General features: G+C 41.5%; 1 protein-coding gene across 2 annotated transcripts in view; it reads right to left on the bottom strand.

The window, feature by feature from the left end:
* The window catches only part of gabrb3 (gamma-aminobutyric acid type A receptor subunit beta3), a gene marked incomplete at both ends in the record, with an annotated part of 112,494 nt that overhangs the window by 16,292 nt on the left and 79,753 nt on the right, over positions 1 to 16,449 (bottom strand). For both annotated transcript variants that reach the window (XM_083768101.1, XM_083768102.1), the window contains 3 exons: positions 1,137 to 1,274; positions 3,215 to 3,297; positions 6,258 to 6,478. In XM_083768101.1, coding sequence (XP_083624227.1) covers positions 1,137 to 1,274; positions 3,215 to 3,297; positions 6,258 to 6,478 — 442 coding nt within the window. The remainder of the gene's footprint in view (positions 1 to 1,136; positions 1,275 to 3,214; positions 3,298 to 6,257; positions 6,479 to 16,449) is intronic.

Raw genomic sequence — 16,449 nt, 5'->3', positions numbered from 1 at the left:
AGCGGGAATCAAACCTCTATCTATCTATCTATCTATCTATCTATCTATCTATCTATCTATCTATCTATCTATCTATCTATCTATCTATCTATCTATCTATCTATCTATCTATCTATCTATCTATCTATCTATCTATCTATCTATGGGGCGGCGGTGGCTCAGGGGTAGAGTGCCTGGATGGTAACCGTAAGGTTGCCAGTTCGAACCCGGGCTCCCCCAGAGTTACTGTCGAAGTGTCCTTGAGCAAGTAATAACTTCACCCGGTCTTCGTTCATCGCGACAGCCACCCGCCATTTTATGCGTATGCCAATAAAACAGCAAATCTGTGCCTGGTTTGCTGGGACCAGATCACATAAATGACCATATGTCTTACGACATAATTTAGAGCTAGTCATACATATACACACCACATACTCTGGTCCCAGCAGATCAGGCACAATTTGCTATTTTATTTGCATACGCATCAAAAGTGGCGGATTGGCTGGGACGGTTTTTAGATCATGTATATTTTAACAAATGTGTAAGTATTATTACAGAAATTGAAGTTAGAGACACCTATTACTCTGATCATGATTTAGTATTAATATCACTATATTCCAAGATGAAATACATTTAAAACAATTGACAATTTAGAATAAATAATAGAATAATTATTCTGTATAACATATTTTAATTCAGTTTATATACCTTTTTTTCATCACATATCAATGATTTATTTTTCTTTAAAAACCTAAAAAGGGATCCAGAATATATCTAAATCGATAAAACTGTATTTCTTATATAGATAGAAACTTGAACCATACTTAATAATACTAGGTGTTTATATGCATAAAGTAGGTAGGTAGCAAATAGTTACACCTAATAATTAGACATTTCAAACGTTCCTTCACAGAGATACTGAGATTTATCAGTTTACAGCGGTCGAAAGTACTTGCGCGCTATGCTTGCGCAGTAGTTGGCCATTTATGGCCTACTAGTGTGCAACAAGCAAGTATGCACTCGACAGAGTGCAGTTCTAGTTATTATTGTTATTAACACACTACCATAAAACATTTATTCACTAAAAAAGTGGTGGATTTCAGCTTTAAACAATTGATTCAATACTGCAAATGATCGTCTCTCTTCCTTCAACATACCAGTTGAGAAGACCACGTTCTTGGAGACCAGCTTGTAGTCCACTATGGAGAACTGTGGGAGCTCAATGCGGGTCACCCCCGTCACCGCGTTGTCCCCTCCTTTCCAGTAGAACTCAATGTCATCCGTAGTGTAGCCGTCTGTGGGTGAGGGTGACACACACATCCCAGTCAAAGACATGTTTCTTGTTTATAGGGTAATAAGCACTGTCCTGTCATTTTGTTACCAAGAAGATAACAGGATTAATGTGTTGTCATTCACACCAATGCTGGAGTGACATTTCAAATGTCACGCTCCTATGCCACCAAAATGTGGAACGCCCTACCAACAGTCCTTAAGACATCCCTTGACTCCTTCTGAATCCCCCCCCCCACCCCCCCTCCCCTCACTGTTTATGTTTTTTCCCAGTTTACCTCCTTTTATGATTACCTGTTTTTGGTTATAGGCCTATAGATGTGTAAATTTGTACGGTTCTAAATGTTCTGATAAATTGAAAATGGTGGACCCTATTGTAAACAAGTGTAATGCTTTATGGTGTCGTCCACAGTTAAGTTTTTTTGAGTTGTGCTTGAAATATACTGTAATTCTGCAAACTGTTATAAAATACTTCAATCAATGTGATTAAGTCTCATGAATCACAAATGCAAGCGTCACTGTCGGTTAAAAACCTTGTATCTCCTGTATCTCCACATTATTTATGTTTTTTATGACAGTGTCAGAAATAGCGGATCTACAAGCCCACAATACGTCACGATGTGACACGTTCCGAGCATTTATTTTGCTTGGCTATTTGCTTTTATATATTTTTTTATTGTAACATTTTGTAAAAGTGAGAGTTGAATGTGGTTAAAGTAGAATATTTAACCAATGAAAAGTATTAACAAGAGCTTGTGACTAAATAGCTTCATTGGATTTATTGGAACACAGTGTCAAAATCTTGTCGCTGTGTCCTCGCTGGCACACAAGCTGACAAACACCACTTTCGAGGATTCCATGACCAACGACAGCTTTATGAGGGCAAGTGTGTTGAGAACAAGGATGGCCAAAGAAGATATTAAAGATGGAGTGCCACCATTTTTTTCCACCCTAAAACATGATCATCAGGTATTATTACAATATAAGGGGGAAGAACTTTTTCCAAAAAGTGTACAGTATTTGTTAAAATCATGCTTTTATGTGGACACGCCCACCAGTTCATTAAGTATGCCTGGTTTGCCTGGTGGGTGGTGATGGGTGGTGATCCACCTGAACTGAAGCCGCACCCACAGCTGTAGTTGTATGATAAAGGGGGAGGGGTTAGGGGAGGGGCTGATAGTGTGGTGTCACTATATTACTGTTTACTTCATTGGCCCGTTTGACTGTCAAGGGTTCAGCCTCCAAGAAGAAACCCTAAATACAAAGTTAATACACCATTGCACATAAAAACAACTCCAGGGTGTCTAATGAAGTACTGTCACCTCATAGACACATGAAAAACTGGAAAAATACAAAAATTGTGGCACTTTAAAATCATAAAACCAAGACCAGTGACTCCGTCCTTGTGCGTTGTGCTTACTGTCTAGCTAAAATCACTCTTCATTGGCACAATAGCTGTAATGTCTGCATTGTCCTCTGAATAAAACAGCCACAGATTCTACTGTAGATTATCACCCAGGATTTGTCATTGCCCTAGGCATTTGTCATTGCTATGAGGCCCTAGCTGTACTTTCATTGTCACAGAGGGTGACAATGAATGGCCAGGCGATATTGTGTTCATCACGTACCTATTTAGTCACTCACAGATACAATGAGAAAATAGCATCTGAGAAATGCGGTAAACTGTGGCAGCGATGTTTGACATGCTGAGTTCCTTCTGCAGTCAGGTCACTCAAGGTGACAGTTCAGCAGACGGTGGCACTTTGGCTGGCACTGACTGGACAACTATACTGCCATATCACCCCAAGGGCTGATAACATTAATCAGCCTCAATGTCCAACTCTTTTATCACGCCCTTCACACAGGGCAAAGTATATCATACGTTTTATTTGTTTATTTATTTATTTAATTTGATTTTGAGTCATAAACTGGGCTTTTAACTTACAGCTCTCGATTTCCAAAGTGCAGTTCTGCTCATCCAGTGGGTATCTCCTCAGATCCATCATGCAGGCTGCTGTGGTTGTGATTCTGAATTATAGACAAACAAGAGACCAAGAGAGAAAGTCGCATCATCTGGAGGAAATTATTTCTTTACAATTTGATTTACATCACACTGCGGGAACAAACCCCCTTGTAAAATTAAAAGGATTATAAGTGATTTGAGTAAGGGATGACATTTTTCATTTTTGCAAAATTCTGTGTATTTACATTGCTTTTATGTAATGTCCATTAATATGCATTGTCCCGTCTAAATAAACAAATAGAAAAGCGCTATCAAAATGCAATCCATTATTATTATTATTATTACATTTATTATTATTCCCACGATTTTGCAACCCATCTTTTCACCCAGTGTCAATTATCTAATGTAATCCTGGGCGCTACACTTCCTCTGCCAACCTGCAGAGAGCAACAGACCTCATGCTTCCTTCTATGCATGAAGAGTCCAAGCCGCTTCTTTCCTCAGTTGGACGTAGTGCGTGGAAGGAACACATTATACCAAACAGTTCCTTTCCCCTCCATCAGGCGCCCTAGCTGGCCAGGGGGAGGCAGTTTAGAGACCAGGATTACTGCATGTTTTTATGACGCAGAGGAGAGAACACGCCCCCCAGCGCCCACAGCGGGAATCGAACCCAGGAGGACCTTCTAGCTGTGAGGCGCCACCGTGCCCCTACATTTATTTATATTCTATAGCAGGGGTCTACCCGTACCTCCAGCTCTTAAACAGAAAATACATTTTCAGGTCGGGATAGCAATTTGATCCAATCAGGAGGGAGAATTCACACAGGGCTGACAATTAGCCACCTACCTGGAAATGTGTTTTCTGCTGGAGAGACACAGAGAGACCCCTGCTACTAACAATAACAAACACTATAGCAATGATTACTATCATAATATAGTGCTTAACCTTTTTTTTTTTTTAAGATATTTTTTTGCGGCTTACGCCTTTATTGATTTTTTTTAAGGGATAGAAAGTAGGCTGACAGGAAACGGGAGAGAGATGGGGGGATGACATGCGGTAAAGGCCGTGTCGGGTCCGGGAGTCGAACCCGCGGCACACCGCGACTGGATCACCAGTCCGGTGCCCAGACCGTTACGCTACGGCCTGGGCCAGTGCTTAACCTTTTAACAAAATATATTTTATTTGAAGTTTGAACCAAAAGATATCACTTAATTCACCTACCCTTTTATTGCCCAGCCCTAACACCCCATATTGAATGTTCAACACTTCCACCTGCCCCTTCCACTTCTGGCATACCTAGATTAGGTGTCACTGTGATAGGGCTACAGCCTAGTAAAACAATTATCTCACAGCAATAGTGTCCTTAGCATTATTAAAGCTAACCTTGTTTTTATATACCAGCTCATTGAAATGTTTCTATGTTAATGTATTTTGTAGTAAAGCAAATAAATAATAAAAAAATCACACCCGTGTGAACTGAGTGGTGCAACTCATCTCTCTCTCTCTCTCCCCCCCCCCCCCCCCCCCCCTCCTCTCCCTCTCTCTCTCTCTCTCTCTCTCATTAGCAGACAACAGGCTGCACTCTCTCTCTCTGTTTCTGGCAAACAGCGCCCCTACTGGTACTAAATAGTCATATACTCGTGCTCATGGCCACATACAGTAGGTGCATACTGGTGCTCAGATACACATAGGCGGGTGAACACGGACATTGCTAGTTGTAGGAGTGGTTCCACCACTCAAAAATAAACTAAGCTTACTCTTGGTTTACAGTACTATTGTGAGAAATGTTATTGGAGATGTAAGTGTTACAGACCCAATGTCTAGCCTCCTTATCTGCACAGTAGAGTTTAAGTGATTCTGTCTGTAGCTTACTAGTTCTCAAGACTGCATGATCATCATTTTAGACTTAGAGCACAGCCATCCACAGATTATAGTGAACTAACATAATTACAAAATTATTGCACAAAATTGTATTAACACATTACGATTACTTCATTGTATTCTCTGCTATGTATTGTACTTTTAAATGCACATTTTGGCAATGCAGTGGCATTGAAGATTGAAAAGCAGATTGTCTGCAAATTAAACTTAATTGGGTTTGAGTTCTTATTGTACTGAGAAGCCAAGCGGTAGTTTCTGCACACACATGGCTGAGCCGCAGTACATTACCATAAAATCATGAGAATTATGTCCTTAATGCTTCTAGAAGAGGGGCAAATAAAACACGGACTTTTTGCAATCGATTGATCAAATCTGCCTCGATAGCTCTGTCATTCCTTCTATATACGTTATTGCACTGCAGTTCTTGTGGTTAATATGATATACACACAGAATAATTTGATACGAGATGTTGCTGTTCTCTTCTCAGAGGTACTGCGGCAGCAGAAATATCATTCCTGCAGGATAAGGCTTCTGGTTTCTGATCCCATGACTATCATTTTGAAAGGAGCATGGGCGCTGGCTCCACTGCTATCGTGTTTTAGTTTTAATGCAGACAATATTAAAAGTGACTGTAAGAACACATTGGGGAGACAAACACTCAACCCTAGACCAGGGAAATAAAAGTATGTAGAAATGCTCTGTAGTAAAGTAAAGTAAAAGTCCAGAATTGACTTTGAAAGTTTAAAAGTATTGGTATCAAAATGTACTTAAAGTACCAAAAGTAGAAAGTGCTCATTGTGTTGAAGGTCCCATTTCACAAGTTTTCAAATGTACATTAAATTTATACAAATCTTTTGAAAATAGCAGATCTACAAGTTCACAATGTGTCGCGACCGACTATTTTCAAATGGCCGGAATATATATAGGGCTATGTTATGTTTTGTAATAAAAATCACACCCATGTGAAGTGAGTGTCCCCGGGGGGTCCCTGGGGGGTCCCCGGAACATCCAGACCACCAGGAACGTGCCTACTCATAGCCATACAAGGGACATTTCTCAGAGGGAAAATCACAACAATCCAAATATATAGCGGTTTCAACGGGAAGAGCATCAGTGGGAGTCTAGCTGCAGCAGTTGTACTCACCGTAGTCCGTAGAGAACGGTACCGTCCGGGTGGAGTCGGATCATGCGGTTCTTAACTGTAACGCCATGCACAAAGGACTTCTTGTCATTGAGGAAGTAGGTGTCAGGGACCCAGAGCTGGTCTGCCACCCTGTTGTCTAGCGTCAGGTTGAGAGGGATCCCAGTATAGGACAACCTCTTATCTCTCCAGTACTGCTGGAAGTACATAGTCAGCGTGTAATCCTATGGACCAAAGGAGAACATGGGTCATTTAGACACGTCATATTGATGCTATTACATGGCATATACAGTATAAATAGTGCAGTATTGTTTCCCAGATCTGTGGGACTCTCTCTGGGGTAATGCAATGTACTAATGTTAGTGAACGCCGTCATAACTGTAAGTTCAGGGTTCACTTACTCACAGTGAGTTAAGGCTACTACATAGGTCATAGCTATGTGTCTGCAGCCCCGAAGCTCAGGATGGATTTTCTGTAGTCAAGGTGATATTTATAGAATTGTCAAACAACTCTGATTCTCAACAACCGGCCCCGGGCGGCCATTTTTCAAGAGCTGTCTAGAGAAGAAACCCTCCTCAGCCCTTCTGCTCAGAATTGTGGCACTAGCCCTCAGATTATAGATTTCCATTTCTGCAGCCACAGCATTGATACCATGGCTCAGCTCTGAAGGCTGATTAACCCAACAACAACCCAAAACTGGAGCATGAGTGGCATGACAATAATACCATAATACCCAATCTAAATATTTAACAACATGAACCCAGTAGTACACACATCACCATGCATGTTGTGAAATAAGCCTGTCAATAATTCAGAGGACATTCTTTTGATTTCCAACCGGTTCCACAGGTGAAGCCATCAAACAGAAAAGCTTTCTCCTGCGGCTTTAATGGAGCTCTTTACTAGCCCACTTGGCTTTGTTCTGCTGACTAATGCTCTCTTAAATAAATAAGCAGGACTCAGGAAATAAACACAAAGTTGGCAATACTGAGAATGCCTGCATTTGAATCCACGGGCACAGTAGCACACTCATGACAAGTGTTTAAGTACCTCACTTTTCCTTTGAATGTCCTCTCAACACTGCTTTTAACTACTTTCAACCTGGTACCACTTTTCATTTTCATAAATAGGCTAAATTGCAGATCTATAAGCTCAAAACGTGTTGCATTGTGACACACTGACGGGCTTATAGATTTTTACCTCATGAGTCATGACACCATCGTACAATGTGTAGAGACCATTGGTCAAAACTTAAGCAAGCCTACTGTATTACACCATCCTCAATGTGTTTGTGCGAGAGAACCATTATGGCGGTCATAGTTTGTCAAGGAGAATTATGACTCCATCCATTCTGCTTGTTTGGAAGTTGAGTCATCACGTGCTAGTAACTTGACAGTGTTACCCACCAGTCCATTTTGACCTGCAGTTGGCAGGTGTTAATTTTGAGCCCTCATTAAATCACATACAGAAGTTTGTTTTGTCAGAGACTGGCCCCCAGGGGCCAATGCGTCATGCATGGGGACAGAAAGTTGGCTGTAGGGCAGGCTGATTTGACTGGTTAAAGTCAAACAACACTTATTGCCTCAGAGAATCTCATAGCCTCTACCTCTACTCAATCATTGACGACTAGATTTATATAGATCTAAGGTTCAGGGCAAATTGTGCTGGTTATCTGCATGAACTGAACGTCTGATTTACTAGGGTAGCAGCTAATTAAGCAATCTGTGAATGGGACCGCCTCCTTAAACTATTGTATCTGAAACAGCGGTTTCAGATACAATTGTTTTTTTTGAAAAGCCAAAGAAATCTAAAATAACACAGATGCGTTCTCAGTTTTAATGGGTTAATCAAAGTAAAAAGCTACATTCAATACTGATAAGTCATTGATTAATTACAGAAACATTGTGCGGGGCGCATTGCAACTGACAAAAATAGAATTTGGGTGACTATTGGGAGTATTATTATTAATTAGGAGTCATAAAATGAGCTCCTGAACAGATGAACAAATGAACATTTCAGATGAACATTGCGTTTTCTGTTTCTGTAAGTTGGAAAAAAAGAAACTGTGCTAGGCATTGATTGTCAAAACAAGCGTGATATTCCAACTGCAGTGCTGATAACAAAATCAAAATGACTCAGATGACATGTAGTGTAGGCTTGAGTTGCAAGGAGTTTGACTATTGCTGGTGTTGCGCCAGGGAGGTTTCAAGGTAATCTCTGATTTGAATTGCGTTACTCCTTACTCGTAGATACTATACAATCTATATATAGGTCTATATAGTTCTATGGGTTAGGCCTAGAACTGGGTTAGGCCTAGAACTCCTCCCATTATTTGTGATCCTCCCATATGCATATGCACTCCCATTATTTGTGCAATATTCACTTAAATGCATATATCCTTCCATTACTTGTGTAATCTTAGATGCATTATACATAAAGGGGAGAGGCACATAATGCAATTGGATTATAAGCAAGGTGTGCCAGAATGACAAAGCACACTGCATTTCCAGGCCAGTGCACCCATTTGATGTATGTTTTGGTCCAGAGTGCATATGAAATGAGGCCCAAGGGGTCTTTCTTTGTGGAGTTTGCATGTTCTCCCTGTATTTGCACGGGTTTCCTCTACTCTGGGTACTTCCATTTCCTTCCATACCAAAAGACATGCGTGCTAGGTGGAGCATGCGTATACTGGAGTTGGCCCCTGGATATGCACTATGGCTGCTCATTGCACTTAAGTACAGTAGTTAGGAAAGGGTAAAGAATGTGTATTCGACCGCGAACCACAATCTGAAAATATTTTTTATTTTATTTATTGGCACATCTACAAGCTCACAACACATCACATCGCATTATGATCTTGTAAATCAGTAATTTTCAGTAAATTGAAGAAAAAAGAAAGTAGTAGCGGGACGGATATCCCACAATGATCAGTAGTTGTACCAGCAGGAGGTGACAGATCTAGACTTTCCTTAAAGTGGTTAAACTGCTGCTTTATTACCTTAAATAATTTAGCTATGGACCCCCTGGCTGGAACCCACTCGAGACCGCTGCCCTATAATAGCACAACAATGGACATGTCGGAGCTTGTGACATGAAAGTTAAACTGTAAGTGAATATCCTTTGGTTATACGACAATGATAGGGATTGCCTCTACGTGTGACAATACTGACCCTTTCCTAGATAAGAAAGCACCTGTATTATGTCCAGTTTCCTAACAGATCAAAGTCTTTAGAGCTGACTGAAATTCAAAAAATAATTCTAAGAAAACGTTGTGAAGCAAGGTGAAAGTTGGTTCTGCAGGTATTCGAGGCTGAGCATCAGATAATGAGAAGAGATGTGTCTGGTGAAGTTTTGCCAGCATTCTTTTTCACTTTCTCTCTGGCACAAAACTCCATGGGGCTCCATCTTGCGGCAGGGGCCGTGTAAGAGGCGTTCCCCCATATAAAATGCTGTCTTGTGCCACCACCTAAATCCTTAAAAAACCTCCGCTACCCATTACATTATGCATAGGTTTGGGTGTTACGCAACTTAAACCAATCAGTGTGCCAGTAGTCAGGAAATATTATCAGTATAATGTCAAATCTGGGAATAACTTTCTTACCAATATTTTTCTTCACCAATGTGTTTGTAAAGGTGTCTACTAACATATCCCACATTGGTTTCTATTCAACAACCCTAGGGGAATCTTTGACAGCTGCTGAAAGTTGGGGTACCATCAACAACCATTATAAGGCAAAATGTTCTACATTTCATTATGCTTTAAGTAGCATGTGACGTGTCAAACTAGGGTTTTTGTCAAGCATTAGTTTTGCACGAACAACACTCCTTGGGATAAAATCAGACATAGCCGTCATTACAAATGTGATGAGGTCAGCACATTTGGGTGGCTATGGCCAAACTAGGGGGTCTATGACCAAACTAGGGGTTCTTCATGATTCTGAACCCATTCCAAGCATTCGTTTTGCACGAAGAATAGGGCTGAATTTGGCCATACACTTGCCCAAATGTGCCCTAATGTGCTCAAATGTGCTGACCTCATCACATTTGTGATGACAGCTATGGCCATTTTTAGCCCAAGGAGTGTACAAAACTAATGCTTGGAAAGGATTCAGAATCATGAAAACACCCTAGTTTGACACGTCACGTGCTACTTAAAGCATAATGAAATGTAGAACATTTTGCCTTATAATGGTTGTTGATGGTACCCCAACTTTCAGCAGCTGTCAAAAATTCCCCTAGGATAGTTGTAACCCGCAGGCCCCGCGGGTTACCCGCGGGGCGGGCTGAGCCGAGTCAAGATATTTTAACTTTAGGCCTACTGCCGGGGCGGGTTGGGGCGAGTTAAATAATGTATACTGTAATTTTTACAAATGATTATTGTTGCCACGAGTCCTGGGAGGAAATTTGCGCAGCCTACCGGATTGTTGTGTTGCTGTGCTGGTTGATATCTCAATCCCCAAACCTTTTCCCTGTGCGTCCTTGAACAGTGGTGAGTCTTCTGACTCACTCCAGAGCGAGTGAAATATTTTATAACCACTAGCAGTCCTTTCCTTCAGCGCGTGCGAGTGTGTGTGTGTGTGTGTGTGTGTGTGTGTGTGTGTGTGTGTGTGTGTGTGTGTGTGTGTGCATGTGTGTGTGACTGTGTGTGTGTGTGTGTTTGTGCGCATGTGTGTGGACTGGAGTGTATAAGTGCAAGGAGGACAAGTTAGACAACACTAACGTTTTCAAATAGTTTTTCTCAGGTCTTTAGTGGCATTTTCTTTCAGCGTATGTGCAGTGACAGTCCTGTTATACTGTAGGGCGGCTATGTCTGCAACGCACGGATGAGTCTTTCTTCTCTCCCTTCAACCTCTGTTTCACACGTGTGTGACAAATGAATAGCATCGATGCGATGCAATGCGGTGGTCGGAACACCCAGAACTATGCATGCTTGCCAGTGATATTATTAGCCTTTAAGACAGTTTAGAAGCACCTTTTTTGACAAATAAAAGCCACGTTCAAAGACATATTTGACGTGCATTTAATGATGGCGGGTTGCAGGCCAGGTCGATTTGTGAAAATTGATGTGGTGCTGCGGGGCGGGCTGGGCCGAGTCAGATTATTATCACATGCGGGACCTGCGGGTCATGAAAAACCCTGACCCGCGCAACACTAGTAGACACCTTTACAAACACATTAGTGAAGAAAATTATTGGAAAGAAATGTATTCCCACATTGTATTAATATCCCCTGACTACAGGTGCCATTGCCTTTAACAGGTTCTGTCCATCCGATGTGTCCACACGTCCTAGGGAATCCAACCGACGGATTGCAATGACGTGTGTACACGTCCTAGCGCAGGCGAGAGAATAATATTCAGATTCTTTTCCTTTTTTTATCAGAGTGAAATGTTTTCCCGGCACCCCAGAGCTCCTATTTTGAAGGAATCCCGGGGACTGATTGTGTTAAGAGATCTGTTATCCACAATCCATTATGCCCTGGATCTTTCCTTATGGAAGAGCAATGTGTGCTGCCTTAGAATACATTTATATATTAGCTACAGAGGGTTGTTTTGTGTGTCCAGTATCTGGCTATCTGCCATCCACTCCGCAACCAACAAAGCCAAGTTGTGCTGCTCCCGCTCCCCCCTTTTTTCTCTCTCCACCGCACAGAAATGCACCAAAAACACACATCATTTCATTTACTCACAGCTCGCTAATTGTTTTAAATCCAAAGTACTGTGTAATCTGTAAACTTCGGTTTTTCATTTGGTATATAGATTGCGAGTGTACTGCCTCTCTATGAAACGCTATCCAGCTAAAACGGAAGTTTGGGAAATCTGATTAATTAAACAGACTTGCACTGAACTATGGCAAAATCACATTGGAAATGACACCCATCTTGCATTTAATTGCCTTTCATTTGGTTGACACAAGTATCAGCACGTGTTACTGAAATATGTACTTCATTTTGGTTTGACTTCTGTGAGCTTGACCTTGGGCGCAGAATGCTGAAATGCAAAATTCAAACTAAGTTGATACTGAATCTCTGTATGCCGTTTTAGTCAAACTGAACCTCACATGGAGGCAGTACAGCTGATAATATTTTTTCTTTTTACAGAAAAGCAACAGAACCTACAATGAACTTGACCCTGGGTGCAGAATGCTTAAATGCATAGTTGCATACTTATACAAGCCTGAAAAAGTTTCATTCTCTCCTCAAAGGAAGGATGTTCACTGAGAAATGACAAGAAAAGTGTAGAATTGACAAGTTTAGGCATAACACGACCCGCCGGTCACTGGTATAAACAAATGTGTAATTTGTGGCAATCCCTGGCATATGGACATCACATTACCCTCGTAGATCATGTCTGAAAACACCAATGCATTCAAAGAACATCCAGATGGCAATGTGATAACCGGTGTTAGTCAGCAATGGTGGGAAAGTACTCACATCAGTACTAGAGTATACTCATGTTACGGCTGTAGGCCTGTGCGTCTGCTAGGGGTCTGTGTTGGACTCGGTGAGTAGTTACAACTCAGTCATAATAATAATATACCTTTTCCCTTCCTAGAAATGAAGTGGCATCAAAAGTATAATATTTGTCTTTGAAACATAGTGGAAGTACCCAAAATACTCATGTACAGTAATCAAGTAAATGTTATTTGTTACTGTCCACCACTCGTAGTCACAATCAACCACTGGTCCAATCATAGACGTTTCAGCATAGATACCATCATCACTTTAGGTGATGCTGCTTTTTAGTGTATGTGACATTTTCTTCCCCTTTTTGCAAGAACCGAATGTGGAAAAAGTGTTGTTTTTTTCCTCAGATATGTAGACAGCAAGTTTCCAGCACTGGTAACTAAATGAGTCCCAGTTGTGCCGTCTTCAGCTCATGCTCTCACACATAGACATGCTTACTGTGTGCCAGTCAAACATCGTTTATGTCAACTTAACAGTAACACCAGCGAGTCTGCTGGGAGTACAGGAATAGCAGTCAAAGACTCTTTTCTCCATGTGAGCAGTTGGGGGGGCTTGCCAACACTATTTAAGGCTCCTACTTTAAGTGCTCCCAATACGTATTGTATCACATTCACTGATTCTTGCATTCTTGACAGCCATGATCCTCTGCTAGGCTTGGAAACAAAAGGTGCTACCGTACTTGAAACCGATGTGATGTTTACGGAGTATTCTCGTGAAAAAGGAACGGATATTGTGGGCGGTGGGGATCTATTTTTATGGTGAAATTCAAGATGCAGCCAGAACAGGGTTGCAGATGGAATGAACCGAGGATCAGTTTATGGTTTCGGTGCTCATGGCGAAGTGTCCTTGAGCAAGACTGAACCGTTATCTGCTCCAGATGAGCAGGTTGGTCATGGCTGGTGTGTGAATGTATGAAGGAGATAGTACTGCACATCCGTGGCCCAGGTGCAACACAAGCAAAAAGACATAATGTCCTGATGAAGATCAAATATATCGAAACGTTGATGACACAATACAAATACAGAGGAGCTTTTCCAGCATCACCAGTGTGCAGACTCCATTCTTCTTTAATGTATGCATGTAACACACATTGTGAAGTAAAGAAAGAAAAGCAGGTGCGCTTCCTCTGGATGCTGCCCTTGGTTTTGAGGCAGTGGGTGCTCAGCTATAAATACAATTTAAATCAAATACCACCAAGTGGAAAAAGCGGCATTCCAAAATAAAAGATGCAAGAGCAAGACTGGCTCAGATAGAATTTCTCATTTCATTGAGAATGTTTATGCGTTTCGGCAATCAGCCTTCCTCAGAGTAGATTAAAAAGAGGAAGGCTGATTGCCAAATGCGTAAGCTTTCCCAATAAAAATTTATCTGAGCCAGTCATGAATCTTTTATTTTGGAGTACGCTTTTTCCACTTTGGGGCTTTATGACACATTGTAAAGGTGCGATAGAATGAAAACCATTTGAACCATTTGAACTTAGGTAGGATAATGTCAAATCATGTGGTCAGATTGTCCGATGGCATATACCGTAGTTATATGCTCAAAGGCATGAACATAAAGAAGCTTGCATATTATTTCAAACTACAGCAAATGTTATTACAACAATCGCAAACCTTTCTAATCACCATAAACCGTAAGTATACCCACACTCTTTCTTTAGCATACTTGCATAGCAGGTTAGGAATCTTTATGCTTCATTTTGAGACACACCTGAAGCCTACAACAAGTATCAGTACAAAATAACAGCTATAAAACATATCAATAAAACAAAACAAAAGATGAGTTTCATATTAAACAAGCCATGGCCTAGGCCTACATGACCATAGATGCATGATGTCCAAATCACCAGGATTATGCTTTTAATACCTGCTAAATATTCAAATGCAGCCCTGCAAAATAAATAACTTCATCTTATACAGTAAGACTATAAGGCATTTTTGCTTTTTCCCAACCGCAATGCCTCAACTTATGGAAAACAATGGCTGCTGCCTTCCAAAGAACAGTTAAATCAATGGTTCTTCACCTCTTTTCCTCTGAAACTCTCAAGAGTCAAGAGTGCAATTACCTTATCTGGTGTAATATCACGCTACTGTATCACGCTGACGGCAACATTACTCTGCTACACATCTACAGAAGGAAAAACCTCACGCACGCAACAGCTGTTTTTACACTCTCAGAGCTAAATTAACACAGAGGATTTAACTGTGTAGAAAAGTTCCATCCGCAATTCCATGCTGTATTGATGTTGGTACCATTAGGAGAGATAACAGGCAAACCTTGATCAAAATAACAATTCTTCTACATTCTCTAATTGTGTAGACTTCTTGTAAATTAAGTAATGCAGATGTGTAACAATAATTTAACTCTTCAGAGCGTTAAATAAAACCAAATAGACCCTTTACACTCTCAATAGTTAACTCTTTTGACGATATTATCGTACCAGCTGATTGTTAAAGGGAATGGCACCTGCCACGCTGGTTGGGTTGCAGGAGGTGACGCCCTAAACACACCAACATTCAAGGCCGTTTTGCGCATGCCACGGGTGTCGGAGAGCGCATCTTACCGTGTTCATAATTGTAAAATGACATTGGCCACGCCTCCACCTCTTAAATTCTGTTTTTATTCTGTTTATTATACTAGTCCTTACCTGTTCTGAATATATGAACAGCAAATGATGTTCAGTGTGGGTAATGTGATAGGGGGGGGGGGATTGTTTACAGATGGTGTTGTGAAGTTGGGTTGGGCACAAAAGTAGGCTAATTAAACGTAAGTTTAATAAGGAAATGCTGTAGTACAATCATAAGTACACCATTGATGTGTGATGTAAATTTGGTGGTGATATTCTGTGTATAAATGGAAGTTATTGAATATTTTCGTTCACGTTAACATGCCCCCGTCAGAACTGTCAGAGCTGGCTTTCAGGTGCCTGTGCCACGCAACCCGCGCGTTGGCCGCGATGCTTCCCAAAGAAGAAGTTATGTCGACTGACGCAAGAGTAGCACTAGCTAGTAGTATCGGGGTCCAAGTTGTTTTCCCCGTGTGGGTCTGTTGCGCAGAGAAATGTTCTTCGTGGCATGTTGTTTGTTGTAGGGCTGTCAGAACGAATTTCATAATATGAAAGAAATTCGAATATTATAAAATATATATATATTCGAAAGCTAAAATTGCCATTCGAATGGAGCTTTTATCATTTATTAATTCTATTTAATATTTTTATTTTGTTTTATGTTATTTTATCCGCTCACTAAATGTATTGAGTAACGAATCTACCGCTGTGATATCTCCCCGGCCGCTTCCACTGCATGTGAAAACGTGCACGTTCACGTCTCGAGCGAATGTGGGCCGGGTTCCGGACCCCATGGCCTCGCGACCGTAATAGAGACGGCTTAGTGGCCCGGTGATAAATGAGCGGAGACTAGCCAGCTACACGAAGGTGACAAGGACCCCGATTGCAAAGGCTGAGCACGCGGTCAAAAACGTCGAAATGTCTCGAAAATATTTTCGGAGGCTCGATTTTCGTGCGTTCTAGGCGCCGTGGCCTCGCGGTACCGCCGCTAACAAGCCCGCGGTTCCGTGGGTCCTGAGCGGGCCGACGAGGGCTACTCCGCATGGTCAAGCCCGTCGCGCAGAACCCAGGCGGTACCCCCGAAAAGTTTCGAAATGTCCGGAGGAGCGGCGGCGCTTAGAGTGACCGCAATGACATGACATAATGTCCGTGGAAACACAAGCA

The sequence above is a fragment of the Protomyctophum parallelum genome (assembly GCF_964188405.1).
Source record: "Protomyctophum parallelum genome assembly, chromosome: 6".
Taxonomy (NCBI): domain Eukaryota; kingdom Metazoa; phylum Chordata; class Actinopteri; order Myctophiformes; family Myctophidae; genus Protomyctophum; species Protomyctophum parallelum.
Note: the sequence above shows the minus strand (reverse complement) of the source record. Positions and strands in the feature narration are given on the sequence as shown.